The sequence below is a fragment of the Erythrolamprus reginae genome, chromosome 3 (genome assembly GCF_031021105.1).
Source record: "Erythrolamprus reginae isolate rEryReg1 chromosome 3, rEryReg1.hap1, whole genome shotgun sequence".
In the NCBI taxonomy this organism is placed as follows: Eukaryota; Metazoa; Chordata; class Lepidosauria; order Squamata; family Dipsadidae; genus Erythrolamprus; species Erythrolamprus reginae.
This window is the reverse complement of record NC_091952.1, coordinates 216,092,177-216,119,275: the sequence shown is the minus strand read 5'-3', so window position 1 is coordinate 216,119,275 and position 27,099 is coordinate 216,092,177. Positions and strand designations below refer to the sequence as shown.

Below are 27,099 nucleotides of genomic sequence, written 5' to 3'. Positions count from 1 at the left end.
AAGCATGAAATCATGTGACTGCATCACTTAGTGATGGCAAGGTTGCCATTGTTGGACAAAAATTACATGGATCATTAATCATGGACCTCATGTGCTCATGACTTCAGATTTTCCACTGGATTCCCTGTTGATGTTGCTTGTGGGAACCTGGCAGAGAATGTCAGAAATTATAATGAGTGAAACTCCGAGTCTCTATCCTATGCTTATAGGTGTGCCAGTACATATAGATCCTAAAACAGCACAGCAATTTAGGGCTGGAAGATATCTCAGAGGTCATCCAGTCCAACCTATGCTGCAGCAGGAAACCTTATATTGTCTGAATTATTTTGGTGCCTCTAACAGAGGGGAAAATTGCTAGAAAGGAGAAGGAATTCACTAGGACAAGGCTGCCATGTAGAGGAAGACAGAGAGAGTTCTTGACATGACCACAATTGAGCCCAAAATTTTGGTTGCTCAGCAAGAGCATTGTTAAGTATGTTTCACCACATTTTGTCATGACATTTCCTGGCTCTAACGGTCATGTGAAAGCTAGGGAAGAACAACTGAAGTCACGTGTAATGTTGTAATGTACGGAAGTTATGGTTAAATGTGTAATAGAAAGTGAATTCTAGGTGTGTTTTTTCCAAATGCAGTAAGTGAGGCTGAAGGTGTAGTTTTAGAAGAGCTGTGTGTGTATTTGTACATACATACAGTATATATATGTGCGCCTGTGTGTTATATGGATGTACATATATGGCATACAGTATATACGTAGGATTAAATAATATATTTTGGATGTTCAGTAATAGTAAATAGATAGGGAAATTGTATGTCTTTGAGGCAAGGAGAGGTCAGGCACCCTAACCCTTGATGTGAGTGATGTCAAGTTGGCCATGCCCACCCAGTACCATGACCAAATCACATGACCAAGCAGAAACTTCACCCAGTCCCATGCCCACAAAGCCACTTCCACCCAGTCACATGCCCACAAAGCCACACCCACCATCACATAGCCATCAAGCCATGCCCACAAAATAAGTCACGGCCGCAGAATGGTAGTAAAAAATTTGGAATCTGCCCCTGTAACTAAGCCCAATTTCTTTCTGAAATTCTGCAAAACAATACAATAATCCCAAGAGTTACTCTTCTTTGACAATTGATTTAATAATTATTATCTCAAAGTATTCTATATCATCTGGGTGCTGATCCAGTCCACATTGGCTTAACTTCAACAGCTTTATAACATCAGTATTATGTAATTCTGTACAATTCGGGTGCAGAATGACATAACCCTTTTTTGTATTTTATTTGGGAAATGTGCATAAGTATTTAATGGACCAGGTCGTCATCTTGCAAGCTGACATCAGTTTTATAAAACACCAAGTTGTATAGGAGAAAAAATGAACAAACATCCATTCAAATATATGAACAACTGCATACAATGTAAGCTCAGTTGATATTGCTTTGCTGTGCAAAGGTATACATATTTAAGCACCCTCTTTAGGGCATCATGATCTACAATACATACAACAGTACAGGAATGTATTCTTCATTCCAGGTTGCCTAAACACATGGAGATGCCTGATGTCCACAGAGAGTGATATGTAGATGTTCTAGATCAGGGCTGTCAAATGGTGGAATGCGTCAAGCGCTAGCCATGCCCACGCCTGGTTGAGTAATGGGGGAAACAGTCCTGGTATGTCATGTGATGCTGCCTGACGATGTGATTTTGACACCCCTGTTCTAGATGGAAAGAGAGATGGGGGGGTGGATTGGTGAATAGATGACTGAGCATTCTTTCTGCGCTATACCTTCTCTCCTTTCCTCTGCTTAAATATGAGGATGAGAGTGAATTTCCTAAGGTGGAATAAAATAAAATGAAATTTTGATGTAAATATATTAAATGTCATGTGAAAATGTAAACACCGGTGGTTTCATGAACAGCATTAAGCGCTTGCATGCAGCAAAAGTATGTGATGTGCAGCAGGCAAAGTAGAGGCATTAGTTGAAATGGACCAGGTCATGCAATTATTTGGAAAGAAGCTGCTGAGGAGAATAATAAAGTGTGGATACCTGTGTGGGTCATAGCTTCCTCCATCTTTATTTCCTGATATAGGAAAATACAAGAGTAACTTTTGTTAGTGTTTAGATTTGGTAAAATCATTCACAATGTAGCTTTCCATGCACAGCATCTAATTCCTAATAATAATTTTATGGGGTTATGATCAAGTAAAGAAGCAGTCCAACAAAGATACCCGACTAAGGTATGTTCTGAAATAACTACTATAGGACAAAAAGATGATTAAATTACAAGAAAAGGAAAATGTTTATTGATAAAAGAAATGAAACCAAGGAACAAACAAGGAACAAACCCATGATTTTAAATTATATTACAGATGATAAAAGAATGGACATCTTGCCCCTTTGGGAGAAAGTGAGAGATGACTCAGCTATGCACTTCTGTAATGTAATGTTGTGCAAGACTGATGCCAATTCAAATTCCTTTCTCCTATTTGCAAATTCAGGTTGCTATTGCTCTATGATGTGTAAAAAGAGGCAAGTTTCAGGTTTTGTCCATCTCCAGTACATTTCCTAGGCACCAGAAAGCTCTAAAACCAGCTAAAGAGAATATTTTCAATGACAATACAGAGGATATGCAACATCAAACTAACATTAAGGAACACATATTAACACATAATCCAACCATCTTAATTTGTATAATAAAAACATAACCCCTATAGATCTTTTATTTTTATTTTATCATACTCTTATCTCAATTTCCCAATGGATTTGGGGAGAAAATAACCTAGCCTACTTGATTGACAATGGGTAATTATTGTATAAGTTAGGGGTGATTTCTTAAATCTATCGTAGCGTACATTGACAAAATAAATAAATAAATGCCAGTCTGTTAGAAATATGTAGAGCAAATGTATGGGTAAATAAGGAAATTGAAGGTTTTTCAACTCCTAAGATGATTGCGTCAATCACTGTCTCTCAGTCCAACCCATCTCACAGGGTAATTGTTGTGGGGAAAATAGAAGAAATAAATATTAGATTGGTTTGTCACCTTGGCACGTAAAAAAATGCAAGTAGAAAAATAAGGACCACTTTGGTGGGAAGATAACACCGCTCCGTGCACCATTGGGGTTTAGTCATGCCAGCGACATGACCACGGAGATGTCTTCAGACAGTGCTGGCTCTTCGGCTTTGAAACAGAGGTGAACATCGCCCCCTAGAGCCAGAAATGACTAGCACATATGTGCGGGGAGGACCTTTACCTTTAATTTTATTCATATGTCCAGTGAAGTGTTTTCTTGAACTTTTAAGTTCTTATCTAAAAGTCACTGTCAGGATCCATATTTTGAACCTTGAATTATTAAAAAGTTTCACAGACAATTTAGCTGCCCCTTGGAATAATTGGGAGAAACAAAACACAATTTTCCACTTTTTAAACCATAGGTTACCTGTGTCAAGTCCCTTAGGTCTTGGATTGCACTGCTTATAACCTTGACAACTTCGTAGCTCCATTAGCTGAAGATGTAGCTGGTTCAAAATGCCTCTTTCTACCGTATGTACCGAATTTGTTAGCTGGGCATGAAAAGAAATGAATGAATGCCTGCATATGCAAAAGGTGTGAACTTTAAATGATTATGCTTAACTACATGGATTTTCAGCAAGTTATAACTATTTCTCACATTTCTTTTGTAGTTTTATTAACCCCTTTGGAATGTATATGCTAGGATCTAGAAATAATTATTGATTTACAACTCTAATGCAGTCTGCTCTGATGGTGATGGTCATAAATTATGTCACCCACATCACCAATCCAATCTTTTTTTGCAGTGCTGATTACATGAACTAAGGGGCTGCTTTTGCCATTTTTGGCAAAATCTTCATAAAAGGCAGTTATGTGACCAAGGCAGCTTAACATACAACTATGTGATGGGGGGGGTGGGGGTGGAGAGAACGAACAGCTTTCAAAACTTTGGAACTGGGTTATAAGTATCCCAGGGAAGTCTGTCATAACTTTGAACAGTCATTAAGCAACTGGTTTTAAGTCAAGCACTACCTGTAATCTTTTCTCATGCCCCATATGCCATGTATTAAGAAAGCTGCAAAGTATTCCTGACTGTACACTTGGATCAAAACTTGGAAGTGAAAGTATTTGGGGAGACCAGCTTACATTATTTTGAATTCCATTAAGATATAAAATGGGATATAATTGAAATGTATTAATAGTGGCTTAACAAAAGCAGTGTTCCACAACTATATCCTTTTTAACATATATTTACCTGATAGGGATCAGAATTCATATCAAAATACTCCAAAAATCCTGTAGCAAATTCACAGAAGAGGAAGTTGTGTGTTTCATTTAGTGTTCGCAAACACCAGTAAGTGTTGTTGTTGGAGCTTGTACAAGCACAAAATGATCCCACTATTATAGGGGGGGAAATAAATGTAAACATTCATGTATTCACTTTATGAGCAAGGGCAATCCGTTGATAGTTCCATAAGCATATCACAAGCTTCATGCAATGATATTGCGTATTAGTGGACAATGCTTGTACAAAGTACATATATAGCTGTTACAAGCGCACAAAAACATTTCTGCAACCCATTTTATAATGTTAGAAAAGCAATCTCCTGATGATAAAACTACTTTGGAACTCTAATTAGTTACCAGGAGAACTTTTTCTCCTGGGAGTTCTTCAAAGCAGAGCCTAGATAGCCCACCGCTGCCTGAGTTCAAGCTCTAGATTTCTTGAACTGAGCAAGACCTACAAGACCTCCTCCAGATACATCAATAAATAGATAATGGGCACTGTTAGGTTTCCTAGCACTGTCACGTACTGTATGTTGCTGTCCCTTTTGCCCACCACCCATGGTGGGCTGCTGCCCAGACCGGGGCAGGAGGAACACAGTGGGGTAGCAAAAATGGAGTTCAACCCCAGAGCACCCAATTTGCACTGAAAGATGTTGAAAGAAAATGTAGGGCGTCCTGCATAAGCCATGCCCAAAGTGTGGTAGTAAAAGTTTTGGTAGCCCTTCACTGCCCACCACCATCTATTTAATCAGGCAAACCTTTATACCTCTATTGAGTCACACGAGATCTCTGATTTCATTTACTTGGAAACTATTTTCACTCAGAAATCTGTAAATTAAGTCTAGTCAGTTCTGCTCTAAATGTAATTCTAGTTTGAATTAACATACCCATTTTTTAATGAGCTCATTGTCTTTTCCTCTCCTCTCCATATGAGATCCAGAACAAATATGCCCTCCAACTCCCTAAGAGCTCACATCAATTCTTATCTCCCATGAGCATGCATCTACCGGAAGTGGTTCTCACAGTTCCAGAATGGCGCAGTCTGCCAGTGATTGTTGTCGTGAGTAAAGCAAGTGAGTCCTGGAAGGCTGCATTCGTCTCCTTTCTTCTGGCGCTTTTTCCCTTTCCTTTCTTTTTTTCTCCTCCGGTTCTCTTTGAAGAGCTGAAGTTTACCATCCACCTCTTGAGCAGCTTCCCTAATCATTCAAGAATATTTCATAGATATTTTTTCTACTGGGTATTATGAGAGGTACCTATTCTAAAAATGTAAAATATTTAAGCTTGCATATTACAACAGCTGCAAGGATTGTATTTGCACAGAACTGGAAAAATCCGCAAATACCTGAAGACAATGACATCATCAAGAAAATATACGACTGTGCAGAGATGGACAGATTGACAATGGAGCTTAATAATCGAAAAGAATCGGACTATTATGAAACCTGGACAAAATGGTACCAATGGACAAAAAAAAGAAACTTAAAAGAAACATTGAAATAAAATATAAAGAAATTTAAAAGCAATTAAAAGACAATATCGATAGGAATGTATATATGATGTAGATTCATCTGTAAATATGATCATGTACTTTTTTTAAAAAATGGAAAAATTTAATAAATATATACATATGAACTGACAACTGTAAGTTGGTTTATAATCTAGAAACATTATGTAGTATTATTTTCCCTAGTTTTGGAAGAGGACCAAAAGTCACATTATTTTTATTTATTTATTTATTTTGTCCAATACACAATGAGAGTTTTAGTGGGTATGTATATATACACACACATAATAAAATACATGATGAAGTTTATAGAGGAAATACTCATAGTAAAATATATCTAAGAAAGAATAGAAAAGAAGATATAGTAATAGAACATATCAATGAAAGAATAGAAGAAGAGATATAGGAATAGAAGAAAGTTATAGGAGATATAGGAGGGCAATAGGACAGGGGAAGGAAGGCACTCTAGGCTAGGGTCACTACAGCTCATGGGAACTATTATGCAAAATGTAAGGATTGCACCAGGTTTTGAGAAATTAATCTGCTTTGTATTAAAATCTGTGATTTTAGTTTTGCTTTTACTTGTTTTTTCCCCCCAGAAAAGAAGAACTAGCTTATTTCACATTGGAACACAGATATTACTTCTCAGCTACTTGTCTCTATCATTAAAAGATTAACAGAGTTGGAAGGGATCTTGTAGGTCATCTAGATTCTAGACCAACCCTCTACTCAAGCAGGAGACCCTACACCATTTCTGACAAATGGCAGTCCAATCTCTTCTTGGAAGTCTCAAGTAATGAAGCTCCCACAACTTCTGAAGGCAAGCTGTTCCACTGGTTGATATTAAGAATATAAAATCATAAACATCATGTTCAGAAACCTAAATTTGTGGCGGTCCTGGGCCTTCGGAACGGACTCCCTCCTGACCTTTTTCAAAGCCTTGAAGACTCATCTCTGCCAGCGGGCACGGGGGGCCATGAGTGCTGAGACCTAACTCCAGCCGATGTCATGAGTGGCTAGATCCAGTTGGGATGAATGTGGATGATGGTGTTAGGATAAAAGGGGTTTTAGGATTTTTTAGTTTTTAGTATTTTAATATTAGATTTCTATTTATTTTATTTTATTTTATTTTATTTACTTACTTACTTACTTACTTACTTACTTACTTACTTACTTACTTACTTACTTACTTACTTACTTACTTATTGGATTTGTATGCCGCCCCTCTCCGCAGACTCGGGGCGGCTAACAACAGTAATAAAACAGTATATAACAGTAATCCAATACTAAAAACAGTTAAAAACCCATTATCTAAAAACCAATCAACCAATCAATCATTCTATACACTTGTACTGTATGTATTATGTTGTATGCTGCTCTGAGTTGGTTGAGAAGGGTGGCATAGAAGTCAAATAAACAAACAAACAATCAAATGCTTTTAAGTATACATAGAAACCTGACATAAGCAATACTTCCTGCTGTTATTTATAGTCTGCTTTATTTATATTCTGTTATTTATACCCTGTCAGTGCTGGAACATAGTTACTGTTGTAACAATACTTTCCTATTGTTTACTCATGCATCTATAATTAATAATTATAGATAATTAATAACAGATAATTAATAACAACATGTATTTTTAACAATGGTATTATGCTTTAGAATGGCCATCTCTAAAATTTAGGCTGATTAACTTAATTACTTCCTCTTAGAAGCTATGAAACCTGAGATCTTGTACGATTGGGATGTGATACTTTGCCATATAATCACCATCAATCAATTGCAGCTTTACTTGGAACAGCCTGCATCTTGCAATCTTATTCTTAATATCATCAAACAACATTTGTCTCTCTCAGGTCCTTGGGGAGAGCTTAATGGGTAAAAATACCAAATTCTTGTCTAAACATCCATCTCATTGCAATCAACCATAATAATAAAATCCATTTAATTTAAATATATAAAAAAATACAAACGAGACACATTAAAACCTAAGCAGCTCTAACCCTAAGGGAATAGTGGAATACAAATAGATAATAAACTTTCTAAAAAAAAAAAAAGAACACCTACACTAGATCAGTGATGGCGAACCTTTTTTCCCTTGGGTGACAAAAGTGCATGCACACACACTATCACACCTGCGCAAGTGCCCACGCCTATAATTTAATGCCTGGGTAGGGTGAAAATTGCCTCCCCCGGAGGCCCTCTGGAGGCCAGAAACAGCCCATTTCCCAACTTCTGGTGGGTCCGGTAGGCGCATTTTTCCCCCTCTCCAGGCTCCAGAGGCTTCCCTGGTGCCTGAAGAGGGCAAAAAATGCCACCCCCCATCCCTCTGGAGGCCCTCTGGAAGCCTAAAATGCCCTCCCAGAACCTCCATGTGACCCAAAAATCAACTGGCCAGTACACACATGCTTTCTGAAGCTGAGCTAGAGCAACAGCTTGCATGCTAGCAGATACGGCTCTGTGTGCCACCTCTGGCACCCGTGCCATAGGTTTGCCATCACTGGACTAGACCCTGTAAAACCTACTAATAATTTATAACCAATTGAAAGAAGTGGACAGCTTATTTCAAGCTGTTAAGTGAGGCCATCTATGTTTTGAATCTATATCTCTCTTGGTTGGTCAAGGCTTCGTGGGAGATGACTTGCAGTAGCTATGAATGAACTGTTATGAGATTAAGTGGTTCTGCAGGCTCTGAAGGAGACAGTGGTCTAACCACTCCAATAAACTATGACTGGATCCTATGAAACATCCAGTCTCCAATCTTCCTTTTTTAGAAGGGGATTGAGTTTCAGGAAAGGGCCCTGGAGGAAATGAAATAAGCGAGAACTCCTTTTCTTGATTCAGCTGGTGAAGTAACCCTTTTTGATGAACCTATTGTGCACGTGGGGAAAGATATCTTTCTTCTGACCCTCTTTGATCTCTCAGTAATCTTTATTACCATCAACTATGTCCTTGTTCTGGACTGGTTTAAGGGGGATTAGTAGGCACAATGTAATGGTGGGTTTCCTCCTATCTCCAGAACTGGTTCCAGCTGGTTTGCTGAGGAGAAACTGATCTCCATGGTGGGGTGGCCTAGGGATCCATTCTTTTCCACTTTTCTTTAATTTACTGTAAATAAAGTTATATAAATAAAACTGCTAGATGTGGTCATTCATTGATATAGCTTAGGGATCATCTATGTGCTTTGACAGTCAGTTGAATACATCCACCCTGATCAACCAAGACAAGTGATGGTTAGTTATAGTCCTAGGAAGATGGGAGTAATTATAGGCTCATTGTATTTTACACAATTATGATATTTAACCTTGTCAGTTTTAATGTGTGTCTAAGTCACCAAAAGAAATGGATGGGAATGAACTCTGTACACAGGTAGATTGAAAATGATGTATGTTATTGAACTAAAAGAATTCCAGTGAAATGGACCAGAATATCTCCGAGACCGCCTACTGCCGCACGAATCCCAGCGACCGATTAGGTCCCACAGAGTGGGCCTTCTCCGGGTCCCGTCAACTAAACAATGTTGGTTGGCGGGCCCCAGGGGAAGAGCCTTCTCTGTGGCGGCACCGGCCCTATGGAACCAACTCCCCCCGGAGATTAGGATTGCCCCTACTCTTCCTGCCTTCCGTAAACTCCTTAAAACCCCCCTTTGTCGTCAGGCATGGGGGAATTGAAACATCTCCCCCTGGGCATGTTTAATTTATATATGGTATGCGTGTGTGTATGTCTGTTAGTATATGGGGTCTTTTAAATCTTTAAACATTTTAAAAACTGTTGGATTATTTATGATTTGTTGTTACATGTTGTGAGCCGCCCCGAGTCTTCGGAGAGGGGCGGCATACAAATCGAATAATAATAATAATAATAATAATAATAATAATAATAATAATAATAATAAAATAAAAATAAAGTTAAGCCATCAACATGAGATATAACAACAACAAAAAGTTAAAATGTAACCAAGAAATTCTTTAGAGCAGTTTATTCCAAATCCCACATCATTAAGTGAAACATTTTTTCCCATAGCATGGGAATGACAAGATGATTGGAAGATAGGTCTCATGAATATATGCTGGAAATATAATAAACTGAAAATTAACAAGACTCACTTGAATGGATGTAAATGACTTGTCTTAAGTTTTTCTTGAACCTTTGCCCCCTTTTCTTTGTGATAATAACTGTAAAGAAATATTATAACATAAACAACTTTCTGAAAAATGCCCATTTAAAGCAAAAACATTGCTTTAATTTTAAAATCTGATTATGAACAGTACTGATTCTATATTTAGTGGGCCTCTTAAAGAAGCATGGATCTGGGGTTAAAAAAATTGGATTTCAGAAGCGTTTACTTTGAGCAGAAACTTTTTGGTCAGTTTTTTATATTAACAACATTAAAAATCTGGACTTTAGCAATATGGTCCTAAATTTTGTTCTAGAAACGCTTCTAGGATTATTTACTTCAAAAATCTTCTGAAATTTAACTATATAAGTACAATTCCATCAAATAATGAAATTATACAGTATAATGAAACAAAATCAAATAAAACAATACTTTGTCTAACAATACTGTATTACTTCTTTTTTTACATGCTGTCATAGCTAGTTACAAAATCAACTTGAGAACAATTAGTCATGCTCCCATGTATATTGGTTTCCAAGTTAGATGATAATATATACGTTATTGAGAATATAAGTTTTATATACTTCTTTTTGCTACAGTCACAGTCATCTGGTTTTCGTCTTTTAAGATGTCCTCTTACTTCTCTTAAATTTTTAATTTTATCCTGGAGAGCTTCAATCTGAAAAAAGAATGACTGGTTTAACAGCAATATTATATACCCAATCCATATATTGTTCCTGATAAATCTTCCTATTAAACTATTTCATATCATTGCTAAATGTATATGAAAATTATTATTGCTTTTTAACTCTTTAAATCATTCATATATTACAAGCACATTTTGTAAATTGTTCTTTATCAACACATGCCACTATAGTAAGTTCAGATGTTAATTATAATAATTAATTATCACTAAATAATTATTTCCAAAGGCCATAGAGTGTTTAGAATATTCTTTAGTGTGAGGTGGATTACCACAAGACATTGACTACTTTCAGTCTGTTTGTTTAGATCAGTGTTTCCCAACCTTGGCAACTTGAAGAGATCTGGAATTCTGGGAGTTGAAGTCCAGATCTCTTCAAGTTGCCAAGGTTGGGAAACACTGGTTTAGAGTCTGCGGAGAGGAGCGGCATACAAATTCAATAAATAAATAAATAATTAAAATAATAATAATTTTTCCATGCTCCGTTTGTTATATTAATTTTTTGAAGTGAACAGTGTTGTTGTTACACAATCCTGATGTGTTTAAAAACTTCATGTGGGAAAAACTGGTTTAGGGAATCAAACACCAAAACATGGCCCATTGTCAAAAGCTCCTTTTTTGTATTATTATAAATAAGACTACAGTTTGCCCAAATTAGTATTTTATAAGAAATCATAGTGAATGACAGTGGGGATCTTCCATATAAGAAAAGATACTGGAAAAGAGAGAACCACAGGTAAGTTTCTTTCTCATAACACTGAAACAATAGTTTACCATTACCTCCAAGAACATATATTGCATCAATATGCAGAAATTTGTAGTCAATTCCAATATCATTCCAAATGTTCATTCAATATATATTTTCTCATAAATTATTCTGTATCAAAATACCAGTTCTAATTCTAAATTAAGAAAAAGACCTTCCAACCTCCTTGTCAATGTAGACTTTGTGATCTTTCCAAGCTCTGGCTGAATGGTATAGCTCCCTTTCACAATGGATAGAGTCATTTGAAAGAATAAAACATCTGTAAGGAAAGAATGAATGAAGAGAAAAATAATAATAAAGGGTGAGATATTTTAGATAGCTTGCCAGCCTAAATTCTAGGACTCTGAACAGCAATTTAAAAAAGCAATTAATCTCACGGCTTTAACAGTTAACTGTGCTAAATGCTTGGTCTAAAACTTTCTATAGAGAAAACAATACCAATGTTTTAGAACAGTGTAAATCTTAAGTACAGAGACATTTCAAGGAAAGGTATTTGCTTTCAAATATATCTACTGCATTTCCCAGGACTTAAATGATACAAAACTATCCCTAAAATTGTTCTTTTTCTATTAAGGGCATAGAATGCCAGTTCTAGAATTCTATTCCATTCTAAGGTATTCATATCTCACATGTACTTTTCTTGCCTTCTTGGTTAGAATATAATAGAACAGAGTTGGAAGGGACCTTTGAGGTCTTTTAGTCCAACCCCCTGGTTAGGCAGGAAACCCTACACCATTTCAAACAAATGGTTATCCAACATCTTCTTAAAACCTTCCAGTGTGGGAGCATTCACAGCTTCTGGAAGCAAACTGAATTTAAACATTCTTGGGATAAACAGATATCCATCCTAAGATAAAACACGGGAAATAGTATAAGGGCAGACTAGATGGACCATGAGGTCTTTTTCTGCCGTCAGTCTTTTATGTTTCTATGTTTCAAGCTGTTCCATAAATTAATCGTTCTATCAGGAAATTTCTCCTTAGTTCTAAGTTGCTTCTCTCCTTGATTAGTTTCCACCCATTGCTTCTTGTTCTACCCTAGGTGCTTTGGAAAATAGGTTGACTCTCTCTCCTTTGTGGCAACCCCTGTGATATTGGAACACTGCTATCATGTCTCTCCTAATCCTTCTTTTCATTAAACTATACATACCTAGTTCTTGCGACCGTTCTTACTATGTTTTAGCCTCCAGTCCCCTAATCATCTTTGTTGTTCTTCTCTGCACTTTTTCTAGAGTCTCAACATCCTTTTGACATTGTGGCGACCTAAAACTGAATGCTGCATTCCAAGTGTGGCCTTTTCAAGGCATTATAAAGTATTAAGTATTTCATGTGGTCTTGATTCTATCCCTCTGTTAATGCAGCCTAGAACTGTGTTGGCTTTTTCAGCAGCCTCTGCACACTGCTGGCTCATATTTAAATGGTTGTCCAGTAGGACTCCAAGATCCCTCTCACAGTTACTGCTGTTGAGCAATGTACCACATATACTGTACCTGTGCATTTAGTTTTTCTTGCCTAAATGTAGAACCTTACTTTTCTCACCGTTGAATTTCATTTTGTTAGATAGTGCCCAAAGTTCAAGCCTGTCAAGATCCTTCTGTATCTTGAGCCTATCAGGTTCTCAAGAAAGGCTTTCATCCAAATTGATTTGTTTGTTTGTTTGTTTGTTTATTTATTTATTTAATTTTTATGCAGCCCTTCTCCTTAGACTCAGGGCGGCTTACAACATGTTAGCAATAGCACTTTTTAACAGAGCCAGCCTATTGCCCCCACAATCCGGGCTGAGTGAGTGATGAGATTTGAACCGCTGACCTTCAGATCTACAGTCAGCTTCAGTGGCCTGCAGTACTGCACTCTACCTGCTGCTCCACCCTGGCTCTATAAAAATTTGAATAAAATCTTCCATGCAATCATAAACCTGTTTCATCTTGAATTCTCATTCAGGATGAGTGTGCTCATGTTTAGGCAAAAATAATTCCAGGCCTTCCTCCTCAGTGAGGGTAGTTGAGAAAAGTTGAGAATGGCCACACAGGGAAATGGGCAGAAGGGCTTTTATGCTGCTCTAACTTTGATGTTTCAGATCTTCTGTAGTTCTTCTAGATAAACCAAAGCCTCACTGGCTTTACTGTTTGATATTTATCCTAAAATGAAAAGCAGATATTCTTTTTTCTCAAAATGTATCTCCCCAAGATCTTCTGTTTTCTATCCCTGAAATCTGCCTGGGGCTATCTTTACTTTTGAGCCTGGTATAACACACATAGTAGATGCTTCTGAACAAATAATGAAAAGCAATTAAGTAAGGCACTCCTACTTATGAGTAACTTTGACCGAATCTGGCTGGCCAACCATGTTAGTCCCATCAGCAAGCATTGCTTTAATCCCATCACCGTCTTCTGGATGTCGTTCCTCTGCTTCATCCTCTTCCTCTTCACTGTAACTTCCATGCCTCTTAACAATGCTTTTGGACTGAAGAATGTGCAACTCCTCCTCCTCCTCGTCCTCCTTCTCCTCTTCTTCCTCCAGATTTATACTGTATATTTCCCCTTCAAATTCCACAGATAAGGACCGAGTTTGGCGAGTATGAACAAATCGGGGTTTGTATTCTGCATAGGATCACAAATTTCATCAGTAGGCAACTATAAAATCACACTCTTTGAAAGATAACCAAGACACTGGAACTAGGGATGACATTCTTACAATGCTTATGTCTATATAATCCACATAAACGATATAAATTCTGCATTTCAGGGCAAAGATTTTCTAAAGATGTTTGCTACATTTTAAGAATTATTATTTATTTAAAAATAATCGTAATCCTTTCCAATCTTGACAGACTCTCGGTGGCTAACAACAAAACAAAAATAATTTAAATGCAACATGAAAATAATGAGAACAACGATATATAAAAATGCCTATAATGGCTGTCCAGAATCAGTTAGGGCCATTCTCTAGTTTGTGAAATGCAAAAAAGATAGGGTGCCCTAACCATCAGAAAGATATTCCACAAAGTGGGAACAACACTGAGAAAAGCTATCATCTTCTCTATATCAAATGCGCATTGCAAGGAAGCAGGCCCTTCTACAGGGTCTATCTAGATAGCTGGATTGGATGGGCAATTTCAATCCAGTTATGTCTTTAAAATAATAATAATAATAATAATAATAATAATAATAATAATAATAATAATATTTATTAGATTTGTATACCGCCCCTCTCTGAAGACTCGGGGCGGCTCACAACAATAATAAAAACAATGTTACAGTGGAACAAATCTAATATTAAAAGAGAAAAAGACATATAAAACCCTATCATTTAAAAACCAAACAACACATACATACCAAACATAAAGTATAAAAGCCTGGGGAAGGTGTCTCAGTTCCCCCATGCCTGGCAATATAGGTGGGTCTTGAGTAGCTTACGAAAGACAAGGAGGGTGGGGGCAGTTCTAATCTCCAGGGGGGGGAGTTGATACCAGAGGGCTGGGGCCACCACAGAGAAGGCTCTTCTCCTGGGGCCCGCCAAACAACATTGTTTAGTCAACGGGACCCGGAGAAGGCCAACTCTGTGGGACCTTATCAGTTGCTGGGATTCATGCAGTAGCAGGCGGTTCCGGAGGTATTCTGGTCCAGTGCCATGTAGGGCTTTAAAGGTCATAACCAACACTTTGAATTGTGACTGGAAACTGATCGGCAACTAGTGCAGGCCACGGAGTGTTGTAGAAACGTGGGCGAATCTGGGAAGCCCCACGATGGCTCTCGCGGCTGCATTCTACACGATCTGAAGTTTCCGAACACTTTTCAAAGGTAAAAGATAGCTAGTATTGAAAGAATATACTTGGATTTGCTTTATGCAGATAGAAGAATAAGAGAATGAATTGCACAAACTCTGCAGGTGGGAAATTTAATTTTTGAATGCTCTGCAATGTAAAACCAAGACATTCTTTATAAGATTTTACCTTTGCTCTTCCAGATTACCACCTGAATATTTTTTTAGGATGATAATTCAAAGATGTGATTCCAATTCTAACAAGTGAGTCTGAATACATTGGCAGGTTTTTTTTTCAACCTATAAGGAACAAATGATTCTTTAGCATTGCTGCCCGTTACGTTCTCTGGCTCTTTCAAATCTATCATCACCTACTTTGTACACTGGATGTCCTCATGAAGCCTCTTTGATTTTTCCTTTGGGCCCGACTGGTCTGATAATCAGCCTCCCCACAATCACATTCTTTTTCTTTGCTGCTATATCCCTGGGAATGGATACTCCGTGTTCTTTTTCTCATGGCAAGAATGTCACTGGCCCCTTTGCATTTGTGAATACGTAGTTTTCCAGACGTGTCTTCAATACACTGCCATTTCTTTGGTAAAAGAAAAAGACAGTTCGGTGAAACAGAGATGGCAATAAGATCCTAGAGAACACTTATTTCTTTTGCATCTTGTTAAACATTAATCTGTGTACTACAGTGACATTCATATTAGCCTCACCTTACATATACTGCATATCGGGATCCCCAAAATTGGCAACTTTTAGGACTTGTGGACTTCAACTCTCAGAATTTCTACTCCTCAACCCAAAACCTTTAACCTTAGACTATCTACAATTGACCTCTCCCCCTTTCTAAGAGGTCTGTAAGGGGCGTGCATAAGCACACCACTGTGCCTACCATCCCTGTCCTATTGTCTTCTTTTGTTACTTTTTATCATTACTTATCTAATGTTTAATTTGTACAAATTATCACCCTATAATTGTTTGACAAAATAAATAAATAAAATAAATAAAAATAAAGTTGCCAAGTTTAAAAACCTTCCCCTCCCTGCTGCTCTCAAATACCAAGCCTGCAAGAAACATAGAAACATATACTGACGGCAGAAAAAGACCTCATGGTCCATCTAGTCTGCCCTTATACTATTTCCTGTATTGTATCTTAGGATGGATATATGTTTATTCCAGGCATGTTTAAACTCAGTTACTGTCTGCTGGACAGTAACCATGTCTGCTGGAAGTTTGTTCCAAGCATCTTCTACTCTTTCAATAAAATAATATTTTCTCATGTTGCTTTTGATTTTACACCCAACTAACCTCAGATTGTGCCCCCTTGTTCTTGTGTTCACTTTCCTATTAAAAACACTTCTCTCCTGAACCTTATTTAACCCTTTAATATATTTAAATGTTTCCATCATGTCCCCCCTGCTACATACAGGTTAGCAAATTGTGTGCAGCAGTGCCCAAAATTTGTCAGGTGATGACCAGTACTATAAACTAGATTTAATGAGCACCTAGTTAGTTATGTCATAATGCTCTGTAACTTGACATAGACTTCCACATAGTATATATACTACATATATACTATATATTATAGTATTATAGTACTATACTATATTATAGTACATACTATATATTCCACATATTAAGTTAAGGTCCCCTACACTTCATCTAAAGTCTTCTTTTAAATTTTTATTTTTACATGTACTGTATTTTGTTTTTTAAATTCATAGGCCCTTTATATTTTATAGCTTTTAAAAATAAAGAATTTTATAATTTAACTCTGATTCATCTTTTGGTTTTTAAACAACCATACTGAACCTTTCCTATGACAATAAATAAATAAAAATTAAAATGTTTTTAGGCAAAGTAGTTTTTAAAAAATGAATGCAAGCAAGGTAGAATTTTGTTGGGAGAGGATACAATTATAATTTGCCAAATTCAAAAAATACTTGCAGTATTTTCATGTCACTTTAAACTTCATTTTAGTGTTAGCTTTGTTTTGGGTGGAGTCATATGAAATTTCTATGCAATTAATGAAGCTATGCTTGCTAAGTTTTCAAAAATGAGACACCAGGCTGAAGGTTTACTTCCATCCTTCTAAGGTCGTTAAATGAGAACCCAGATTGTTGGGGGCAATATGCTGATTCTGTAAATTGCTTAGAGAAGGCTGTAAAGCACCGTGAAGCAGTATATAAGTCTAAGCGATATTGCTATTGCTATGTACATATCCCTGGGGTCTGCAGCTAATGAAAAAGGCACAGAGCTGTGATAGTGCACCATATAGTCCTATCCGAAGAAAAGCAGCAGCAGTATTGGAAAGTCTTAGATTTGAAAAAGTTGAGACTGCACTTCTTACTATTACCAAAAGGGGTCGGTAGAACCCTGCTCATAATTTAATCTTTTCAGATGCATACAAAGTTTCTTTATTCTGAGAAAGATATTCACAGCTCCTAATGGAAAAGTAATTCTGGTTGAAAAGTATGAAGTTGCAGTTCCAGTCAACGAGAAGTGATTCTTTCATGATAACTAGGAAGCTACATCATTAGCAAAAAGAAAAAGTCAGGGTCAACTCTCAGGGACTAGATAGATACATTTTCTCCAGTGGAATTTGCCCTAACTTAGTATTTCAGATCTTTGAATGGTGCACCTGTCACCACTGTTAATTAGTCCAACAAAAGGACTAGAATAACTGAAATTTATAATATCTAATCTGGTGCTTAATAGTTCTGGAGTAAAATAGATAAAATACTCATCTAATGAGTTCACCCTTGATGAGAAGGCAAGATACAAGATGTGTCACTGAATGTTGAAGCAACTACTTGAACTGCCAGGATTCTATATATAATTTTCAGAAAATAGACAAGTAGTTAATAAATAATTCAATCTTTATGTTTTTACACTCCATATAAAAGTAATGTGATCATATCAATCATGTGGAAGAATACTGGGTAGATTTTGTTGTGGTTAGCTCTGGCCCAACTCCTGCCCCAAGGACTGTGAATGTGGGGGAGACATCCACATGCTGCAGGCCTGTTTTGCCCCCCCCCCCGGTGGAATCTGATGATGAAGGCTCCTCTGACCAAGAAGACATGAGTGACAGGGAGGAGGAGAGTGTGGCAGACAGCTCAGAAGGAGATCAATTATCTAGCTCCTCCTTGGATTCAGAACAAGAGTTAATGATACAGCCACGCATGTGGAGAGGGAAGCATAGGCTACAACAACTGAGAGATTATTATCAAAGAAAATAAGGCCACCTGTGGTTGGGTGGGGCTGTGGTAATTAGTGAGGCTGCTATAAATAGCCCTTGGGTTTGGCCATTGTGGAGGATTATCTGATCATTGTGTTTCATGACTGCTTTACTGACTTTGACCTTTTGTGTGCTGATCCCCCCCCCCTCCCGCTTTGAAACTAAACCAGAGCAAAGTGTGTTTCACTTTGTGAAAGAAGAAGGACTGTGAATTGCCTCACAGCTGCAAGCTAAGTATCACAGAACTGATAAGGGACTTGTACAAATTACCAGTTTGTTTGGAGACCAGTGCTCTTTGCTATACCAAAAGAGGGCTTAGTTCATGTGAATTTTCATTATAAAGAACATTGTTTTGAATTTTCAAACGTGTGTGTGTCTGAAATTTGTACCTGTGAATTTTTGGGAGGACTCTACCAGAGAGCCCGACAGAACAGATTTATATTATACTGTAATAGGAGGATATAGAAGTGAGGAGAGATTTATATTATAATAGGAGGATGTAGAAGTGAGGAGAAATAGACTTCCGGAGGTGATGTCAGCATGAGTGGAAGCGAAGAAACAGGCTGTTTCCCAAACTCTGAATTTTCCAGTCTAGAAGCCTTAAAAAGTCACTATCTGCCCTGGAGAGGTAAATAGAAAAAAAAGAAACATCACTTCAAAACTTATGGAACACTGAAAAAGCATATATGAGCCGTTCCGAGTCTTCGGAGAGGGGCAGCATACAAATCTAATTAATAAATATATAAAGGGGCTCACAATAACATACAGCAAAAATAAAAAAAAGAAAAGAAAACAAGAATAAGATAATTGGCAGAAATAAATTAAAAGATTAGAATTGAATTTACAAGAAGACCCCTCAAAACAACAAAATTAAGGAAAGAAGCGATATAATAAGACATAAATTAAATTTAGTAATGAATTACGTATAATATTTCATCAACTATAAGATGAACAGAGAGAGATATAGAGAGAAAAGAGGAGAAGTAAAAAATATAGCACAAAGGTCTTTTTTCAGAATCTATATGTTCAAGAAATATATTAGAAGAAGATATTAAACATTATTTGGATAAAATGAACCTAATAAAATTAGAAGAGGCTCAAAGAGAGATATTAAATGAGATGTCTTAGAAGAACTTGAACGATTAAAGATAAATAAGGCAATGGGTCCAGATGGCATCCACCCCAGAGTTCTTAAAGAACTCAGATCTGTCATTACTACCCCCCTGACTGATTTGTTTAACCAATCCTTGTTAACAGGAGAAGTTCCTGAGGATTGGAGAATGGCCAGTGTTGTGCCTATTCACAAGAAGGGCAGTAGAGAAGAAGCTGGTAACTACAGGCCAGTTAGCTTGACATCAGTTGTAGTTAAAATGATGGAGACTCTACTCAAAAAGAGGATAAATCAGCACCTAAAAAACAATAACTTATTGGACCCAAATCAGCATGGCTTTACTGAAGGCAAATCATGTCAGACTAATCTCATTGATTTCTTTGACTATGTCACAAAGGTGTTGGATGAAGGTGGTGCCGTGGATATTGCCTACCTGGACTTCAGCAAAGCCTTTGATACGGTTCCACATAAAGAGCTGATAGATAAATTAGTGAAGATTGGACTTAATCCCTGGATAGTTCAATGGATTTGCAGCTGGCTGAAGCGTAGACATCAGAGAGTTATTGTTAATGGCGAGTATTCTGAGCAGAGTCAGGTTACAAGCGGTGTGCCACAAGGGTCTGTTCTGGGTCCTATTCTTTTTAATATATTTGTGAGTGACATAGGGGAAGGTTTGGTAGGGAAGGTTTGCCTATTTGCCGATGACTCTAAAGTGTGCAATAGGGTTGATATTCCTGGAGGCGTCTGTAATATGGTAAATGATTTAGCTTTACTAGATAAATGGTCTAAGCAATGGAAACTGCAGTTTAATGTTTCCAAATGTAAAATAATGCACTTGGGGAAAAGGAATCCTCAATCTAAGTATTGTATTGGCAGTTCTGTGTTGGCAAATACTTCAAAAGAAAAGGATTTAGGGGTAGTGATTTCTGACAGTCTCAAAATGGGTGAACAGTGCAGTCAGGTGGTAGGGAAAGCAAGTAGGATGCTTGGCTGCATAGCTAGAGGTATAACAAGCAGGAAGAGGGAGATTATGATCCCACTATATAGAATGCTGGTGAGACCACATTTGGAATACTGTGTTCAGTTCTGGAGACCTCACCTACAAAAAGATATTGACAAAATTGAACGGGTCCAAAGACGGGCTACAAGAATGGTGGAAGGTCTTAAGCATAAAACATATCAGGAAAGACTTAATGAACTCAATCTGTATAGTCTGGAGGACAGAAGGAAAAGGGGGGACATGATCGAAACATTTAAATATATTAAAGGGTTAAATAAGGTCCAGGAGGGAAGTGTTTTTAATAGGAAAGTGAACACAAGAACAAGGGGACACAATCTGAAGTTAGTTGGGGGGAAGATCAAAAGCAACATGAGAAAATATTATTTTACTGAAAGAGTAGTAGATCCTTGGAACAAACTTCCAGCAGACGTGGTAGATAAATCCACAGTAACTGAATTTAAACATGCCTGGGATAAACATATATCCATCCTAAGATAAAATACAGAAAATAGTATAAGGGCAGACTAGATGGACCATGAGGTCTTTTTCTGCCGTCAGACTTCTATGTTTCTATGTTAAATGAAATTTACATAAACAGAATTAAAGAGGCCAGGAAAAAACAAAAAAATAACAAACACCATGCCCAGATGGAATTCCAGCAGAATTACATAAGATATTTCAAGAATCATTAGATGAAATTCTCTTAGAAACTTTTAATGAGGCAATAATGGAAGCCAAAATACCAAACTGTTGAACAGAAGCTTTGATTACTCTTCTTCTAAAAGAAGATTCAGACCCACAACAAATTAAGAACTATAGGCCAATCTCATTATTGAACCCAGACTACAAATTATTTGCAGCAATTATTACAGGAAGATTCAAAAATATTTAATAGACAATCAAGGAGAACTGAAATCAAGACAATAGCTTAAAGAACAGGGTACAGACGTTGATTGGTGGGCATACATACAAATACAGACTATATATAAAACAAATTTGGAAAAATATGAATTTCAAAGGGAAAAATATGAATTTTTCTTGTGATATGTGATATAAAACATGTGATAACAGCTGAAAAAATAATATATGCTCAAAATTGGAAAAATAAATACATACCATCAGAAGAAAACTTAATTAGAAAGGTCTTAAGAGTGTACCAAATGGATAAACTCACAAAGGAAATATATGAAAAAGAGGAAATAAAATATTATAAATATGGGAAAAGTGCTATGAGTGGTTAGAGAAGAGGGTCAAGGATAAGAGAATAACTTAAGAAAGAGGATAATGGAATTACTAGATGGTATTAAACATAAATAAATAAAAGTGAAATAGAGAAAAGGTAGAAATAGAGTGCCCTATTATATGATGTATACAAATAGAATTGTGAAATACTGTATATGTATATAATTGAAATGAAAAATTGAACAGGAAAAAATAGCAAAACTTAAAATGTTTAGCGACATTGTTGTAAAGAAGGAAATTGTATACATTTCTGTGTTTGTTTTTAACTTTAAAAATGTTCAATAAAAATATTTTTTTTAAAAGAAGTAAGGAGAGATAATTCCAGTATCAAAGTGATAAAGCATGTGCTATTTTCTAAAATTTGAATTTATTTATCATTACAAGTCCTGTTGAAAATAGGCAAATCATTCTTATATTATAGAGAACCACATTTTGCCCAAGATTTTGCCCATTAGAATAGCAAAGATTTCTTACTGATTTTCTCATAGACACTTAATGCTTAATTCTGACCATGAAACCTAAACAACTTAGAAATGTAAGAATTTATAGGCATGTTTATCTTGACTGTATGTATTATAGCTTTCTGATATTGCTGCCTTTTCTCAGAGTAATCCCGGACCTTGTGCTTCCATCCTCCTGCTACATTCTTTTCTAAAATTATTTTTACAGACTAAGCTATCTGAAACAAAAAAAACAACCCTTTTCCTGTCTGTTGAAAAAAATTACAGAGAACCAATGGTGACAAATATAATTCTGGAAAGATTTGCAATAAACCACATGAGGTAGATTATGATGTTCTCCCTTTATTGGTTTTTGTAAGAGTGTTAATGTAGCTTTGTATTCAACATCATTAAAGTGCAATAAATGTCCCTCTGAAGTCTAAAAAGTGAACACCGTTTATTTAATATGCTGTGACAGCTCGAAACAGCCAGATAAAGCCTTTCGTGTAATAAGGAAATTAATTACATCGTCTACAAAATATGTCTCAATGATAGGCACGCCTGAAGGTTAGGGAAAGAACCATTGCCAGCTGACAATTCAAGCTTTAAATATGCTGGAAAGTTTGACTGCCAAGACATAAAAAGTGCAAAATGGAGAAAAGAACTTGTTCATAGGATTCAGCAAGACTTAAAATTCCTCAACGTAGTTTGCACTATAATATATGTAGTAAAAGAGTCTAGTCAAGAATGAATAGAAGCTGAGTGAAGGTAGATTGAATACACAGGCCATCCCTGATAACAGCCACTCAATTATGACTGTTTAAAGTTACAAAGGCACTGAATGAGAAGTGACTTTGATCAGTTCTCCAAATTCCAGCACCTCCACAATCATATGATTATGATCAGAGCGCTGGGCAGCCAGCTTGCAATTATGACAGTTGCAGCACTCATCTATTTGACTGCATAGTGGTACCTCTACCTACAAACCCCTCTACTTACAAATTTCTCTAGATAAGAACTGGGTGTTCAATATTTTTTTGCCTCTTCTCAAGAATTATTTTCCACTTACAAACCCGAGCCTCCGAAACTGTAACAGGAAAAACAGGGAGAAGCCTCCTTGGGGCCTCTCTAGGAATCTCCTGGGAGGAAACAGGGCTGAAAAAGGTGGGGGAAAGCCTCCGTGGGGCCTCTCTAGGAATCTCCTGGGAGGAAACAGGGCTGGAAAAGGCAGGGAGAAGTCTCCATGGGGCCTCTCTAGGAGTCTCCTGGGAGGAAACAGGGGTGGAAAAGGCAGGGAGATGCCTCTGTGGGGCCTATCTAGGAATCTCCTGGGAGAAAACAGGGCCTCTTCCCTGTGGTTTCCCCAATCGCACGCATTATTCGCCTTTACATTGATTCCTATGGGAAAAATTGCTTCTCCTCACAAACTTTTCTACTTAAGAACCTGGTCACAGAAAAAAATAAGTTTGTAAGTAGAGGTACCACTGTAATTTGCAACCTTCCTTGCTGGCAAAGGAAGCAAGCAAAGGGGCAAAATGGTAGGGAAGACTGCAAGTTGTTGGGGTAAGTCCTCCACACCTATGCACCCAACCCCTTCACACTTGCACCATGTCCTCTGGTTACTCACACACCATCGCACACTTTTGCTCCATCTGGCACCCCAAACCCTCATATACTCATGCCATGACTAGCCTGATAGTTGCACACTCTTATGCATTTTTCTTGCCAGCAGCATTTATTTTCTTAACTGCCAGTCTGCTTGTAAACTAAATGGATATATAGGTTGAGATGAAAGGAAACTCTGAGAAAGTCATGGTAGGATGGAGTTGATGAACTCATAATTGCTAGGTTTGTCAGGAAACTGTTTGAGGCAGTGTTTCCCAGTTGATGTCAGGGTAGTTTAAGTCCCCTTCTAATACTGAAATGTGCTTCTTCGTCCAAACCTACGTACGAATTGTGACAGGAGCATTTTATGGAGCAAAAAATACAGGACTTCATATATATATCTAAAGGAATTCCATTTCCTCTTTTATTAGGTCTGTTTCTTTAATCCCTTTACTGCATATTCCATTCATTGGTTTCATTCCACGTTTCCATAATGCAACAGTATTATACTGTTATAATACTGTTATTATAATGCAAATAATAAATAATGCAACAGTATTATACATGTACTTGAATTCTTGAATGAGGATCACCCTGTTTATTCCTCATCCTTTGTGCTTTGCTGTATAGACATTTGAGTCCTTACTTTCTACATACCCTGTTTTTTGTCCGAGTTCCCCTTCTTCCTTACCACGTTTTTTATTAGTGCACGTGGTATGGCACACACGGTCAAAAGCTTGATTTTCCTTGGTATGAAAAAGTCCCTTCAAAAGCTGGTTCATACAACATGTATTATCAAAGTAATCACTGCGTTATCACATCAGATCTCAAAGTATAATTAAATATTATGTGATTATCTGCTGCTTACCTGACCAGGTTGCTCACAAGCTGTTTGGTATCGTGTTTGTTGACATAATTCTTTTACTCTCTCATATTTAGGCAAATGATTTGACTGCTGGGTATTTTTGCCCATTTCTTCTTTCTTACGCAAAAATTTGCTTTAAAAAGAAAAGAGGCAGTACTTTTGAGAATGTACAAATAAGATTCCTGAATCAAAACAGAAGCGCCTCTATGAAGTGTAAGTAAATCAACAAGGACTAATAATTGTTTATCGTAGAATTAAAATGCAATGCATTGAAATACAGGTTAGGGTGAGACACGAGAAGAGCCTTAATCTAAAGCAGTGTTTCTCAACCTTGGCAACTTTAAGACGGATGGACTGCAACTCCCAGAGTTCCCCAGGCTTCACACTGAAGTTCACATCTCTTAAAGTTGCCAAAGACTGAGAAACATGGGCATAAAGAGATCTTTGAGCAGTCTTATGTATACATGTTCTGCAGGCTCAATTCTTTCCAATGAACCGATGTCCACATTTCAAAGTGTTGGTTATGACCTTTAAAGCCCTTCATGGCATTGGACCAGAATATCTCCGAGACCGCCTCCTGCCGCACGAATCCCAGCGACCGATTAGGTCCCACAGAGTGGGCCTTCTCCAGGTCCCGTCAACTAAACAATGTCGGTTGGCGGGCCCCAGGGGAAGAGCCTTCTCTGTGGCGGCACCGGCCCTCTGGAACCAACTCCCCCCGGAGATTAGAACTGCCCCTACTCTTCCTGCCTTCCGTAAACTCCTTAAAACCCACCTTTGCCGTCAGGCATGGGGGAACTGAAACATCTTCCCCTGGGCATGTTTAATTTATATATGGTATGCTTGTGTGTATGTCTGTTAGTATATGGGATCTTTTTTAAATCTTTAATATTTTAAATTGTTAGATTATTTATGATTTGTTTCTACGTGTTGTGAGCCGCCCCGAGTCTTCGGAGAGGGGCGGCATACAAATCTAAGTAATAAATAAATAAATAAATGCAGGGAGATCTGAACAACGGAGGGAGGACATATTTTATTATAGAACATGTATATGTATTGTATGTATATGAAGGACAAACATGACTGGCAAAATTCAATGCTGCATTTCATACAGTTGTTGTGTCGTAATGAGAGAATGCATGTATGGAAGAAAGGTATATGTTCTATATTAAAATATGCAGGATAAACTCAAACAGGGATATGACATTTGCAAACGCTTCCTTTCTATCATTTCTTGGCACAGGCTGAGAAAACAGTGCAGAGAAAGAGTTGGCATCCGGCCTTAGTACTGCATTGGATGATCTCCCAAGGCTTGTTCATCACAAGCTTTTAACATGGAAGCTGTCAAGAATTGGAAGGATTCCTTCTCAGCCCATATACTTTGGCAGGCCCCTTCTTATGTACTTCAGTTGTGATAATAATCTGACTGAGGCAAGGATAAAAAGAGACAAACCAGCAGTTTTCTTTTGTCAAATGACTAAAAAAAAGAGAGAGAAAAGAACAGATTCTCTTCCCTAGGCCTGCTGGTTTGTGTAGGACAGTGCAGCCCTAAAACCCAACCAATTTCATTCTTATTAAAATGTTGGGTTTTACTGTTTTGTTCCTTTCTTCAGTTCCTACAGGGTGCCATTGGAAAAAGTTTGTATTACTAAAACTGAGTAGATGGAAAGGGCTCACATCATCTTGCTGAAAGAGCTGAGATCGGGGAAACAGAAACAGAAAGCGGCACGTTTCACTGCGAGAGTCAGACCATGCCTCTCTGCGGTCCAACTCACCAATGGGGGCACTTCTGCCAGGCCATCTCCGCCTCCCCCTGCTGGGCTGTTGTGATCCACAGGTCAGGGGAGCGCTTCCCCACACCGTCCCCTTCTTTCTCTTGGCCTCGCCGACAAGAGAGGAAGAATGCCATGCTTGGGCGATGGCCCCCACCCTGCAAGATCCACCCCCACTCTTCTCTCCTAGCAATCTTTACTGGTGGAGGCAGCAAATGTACCAGGTGGAATGCTGTTGCTGCGCAAAGGCAAGTACAGGGGTGTTTTGCTCCCACACTAAGGCTCCAACCATGCCACTGCTGTGTCAGGTGGACAGGGAGCCACGATAGAAGGCCCAAAGAGCTGCATGCGCATCTGGAGCCACAGGTTGTTGACCCCTGCTCTAAAGCACCCAAGGAGATTTTATTTTAAAATTTGGGTCAACCTGGCATGGCAAGGAAACAGTTTCACAACCTGCACTGTTAATAGTAGCAAAACAAGGTTGAACAAAGGATGTCGACTACTGTAATGCTCTCTACATGGGGCTACCTTTGAAAAGTGTTCGGAAACTTCAGATCGTGCAGAATGCAGCTGCGAGAGCAATCATGGGCTTTTCCAAATATGCCCATGTAACACCAACACTCCGCAGTCTGCATTGGTTGCTGATCAGTTTCCGGTCAC

At 37.8% G+C, this 27,099-nt stretch overlaps 1 protein-coding gene across 6 annotated transcripts in view; it reads right to left on the bottom strand.

Moving 5' to 3' along the window:
- The window catches only part of SULF1 (sulfatase 1), a 119,456-nt gene that overhangs the window by 4,126 nt on the left and 88,231 nt on the right, over nucleotides 1-27,099 (bottom strand). For 2 of the 6 annotated variants that reach the window (XM_070747899.1, XM_070747900.1), the window contains exons 12-21: nucleotides 24,671-24,800; nucleotides 15,533-15,749; nucleotides 13,704-13,995; nucleotides 11,559-11,655; nucleotides 10,512-10,606; nucleotides 9,917-9,985; nucleotides 5,330-5,502; nucleotides 4,275-4,417; nucleotides 3,447-3,570; nucleotides 2,053-2,086 (exon numbers count right to left, since the gene is read on the bottom strand). In XM_070747899.1, coding sequence (XP_070604000.1) covers nucleotides 2,053-2,086; nucleotides 3,447-3,570; nucleotides 4,275-4,417; nucleotides 5,330-5,502; nucleotides 9,917-9,985; nucleotides 10,512-10,606; nucleotides 11,559-11,655; nucleotides 13,704-13,995; nucleotides 15,533-15,749; nucleotides 24,671-24,800 — 1,374 coding nt within the window. Of the gene's footprint in view, nucleotides 1-1,910; nucleotides 2,087-3,446; nucleotides 3,571-4,274; nucleotides 4,418-5,193; nucleotides 5,503-9,916; nucleotides 9,986-10,511; nucleotides 10,607-11,558; nucleotides 11,656-13,703; nucleotides 13,996-15,532; nucleotides 15,750-24,670; nucleotides 24,801-27,099 lie in introns of those variants that run through there. The other 4 variants (XM_070747898.1, XM_070747902.1, XR_011558731.1 and 1 more) reach the window with 4 other exon arrangements.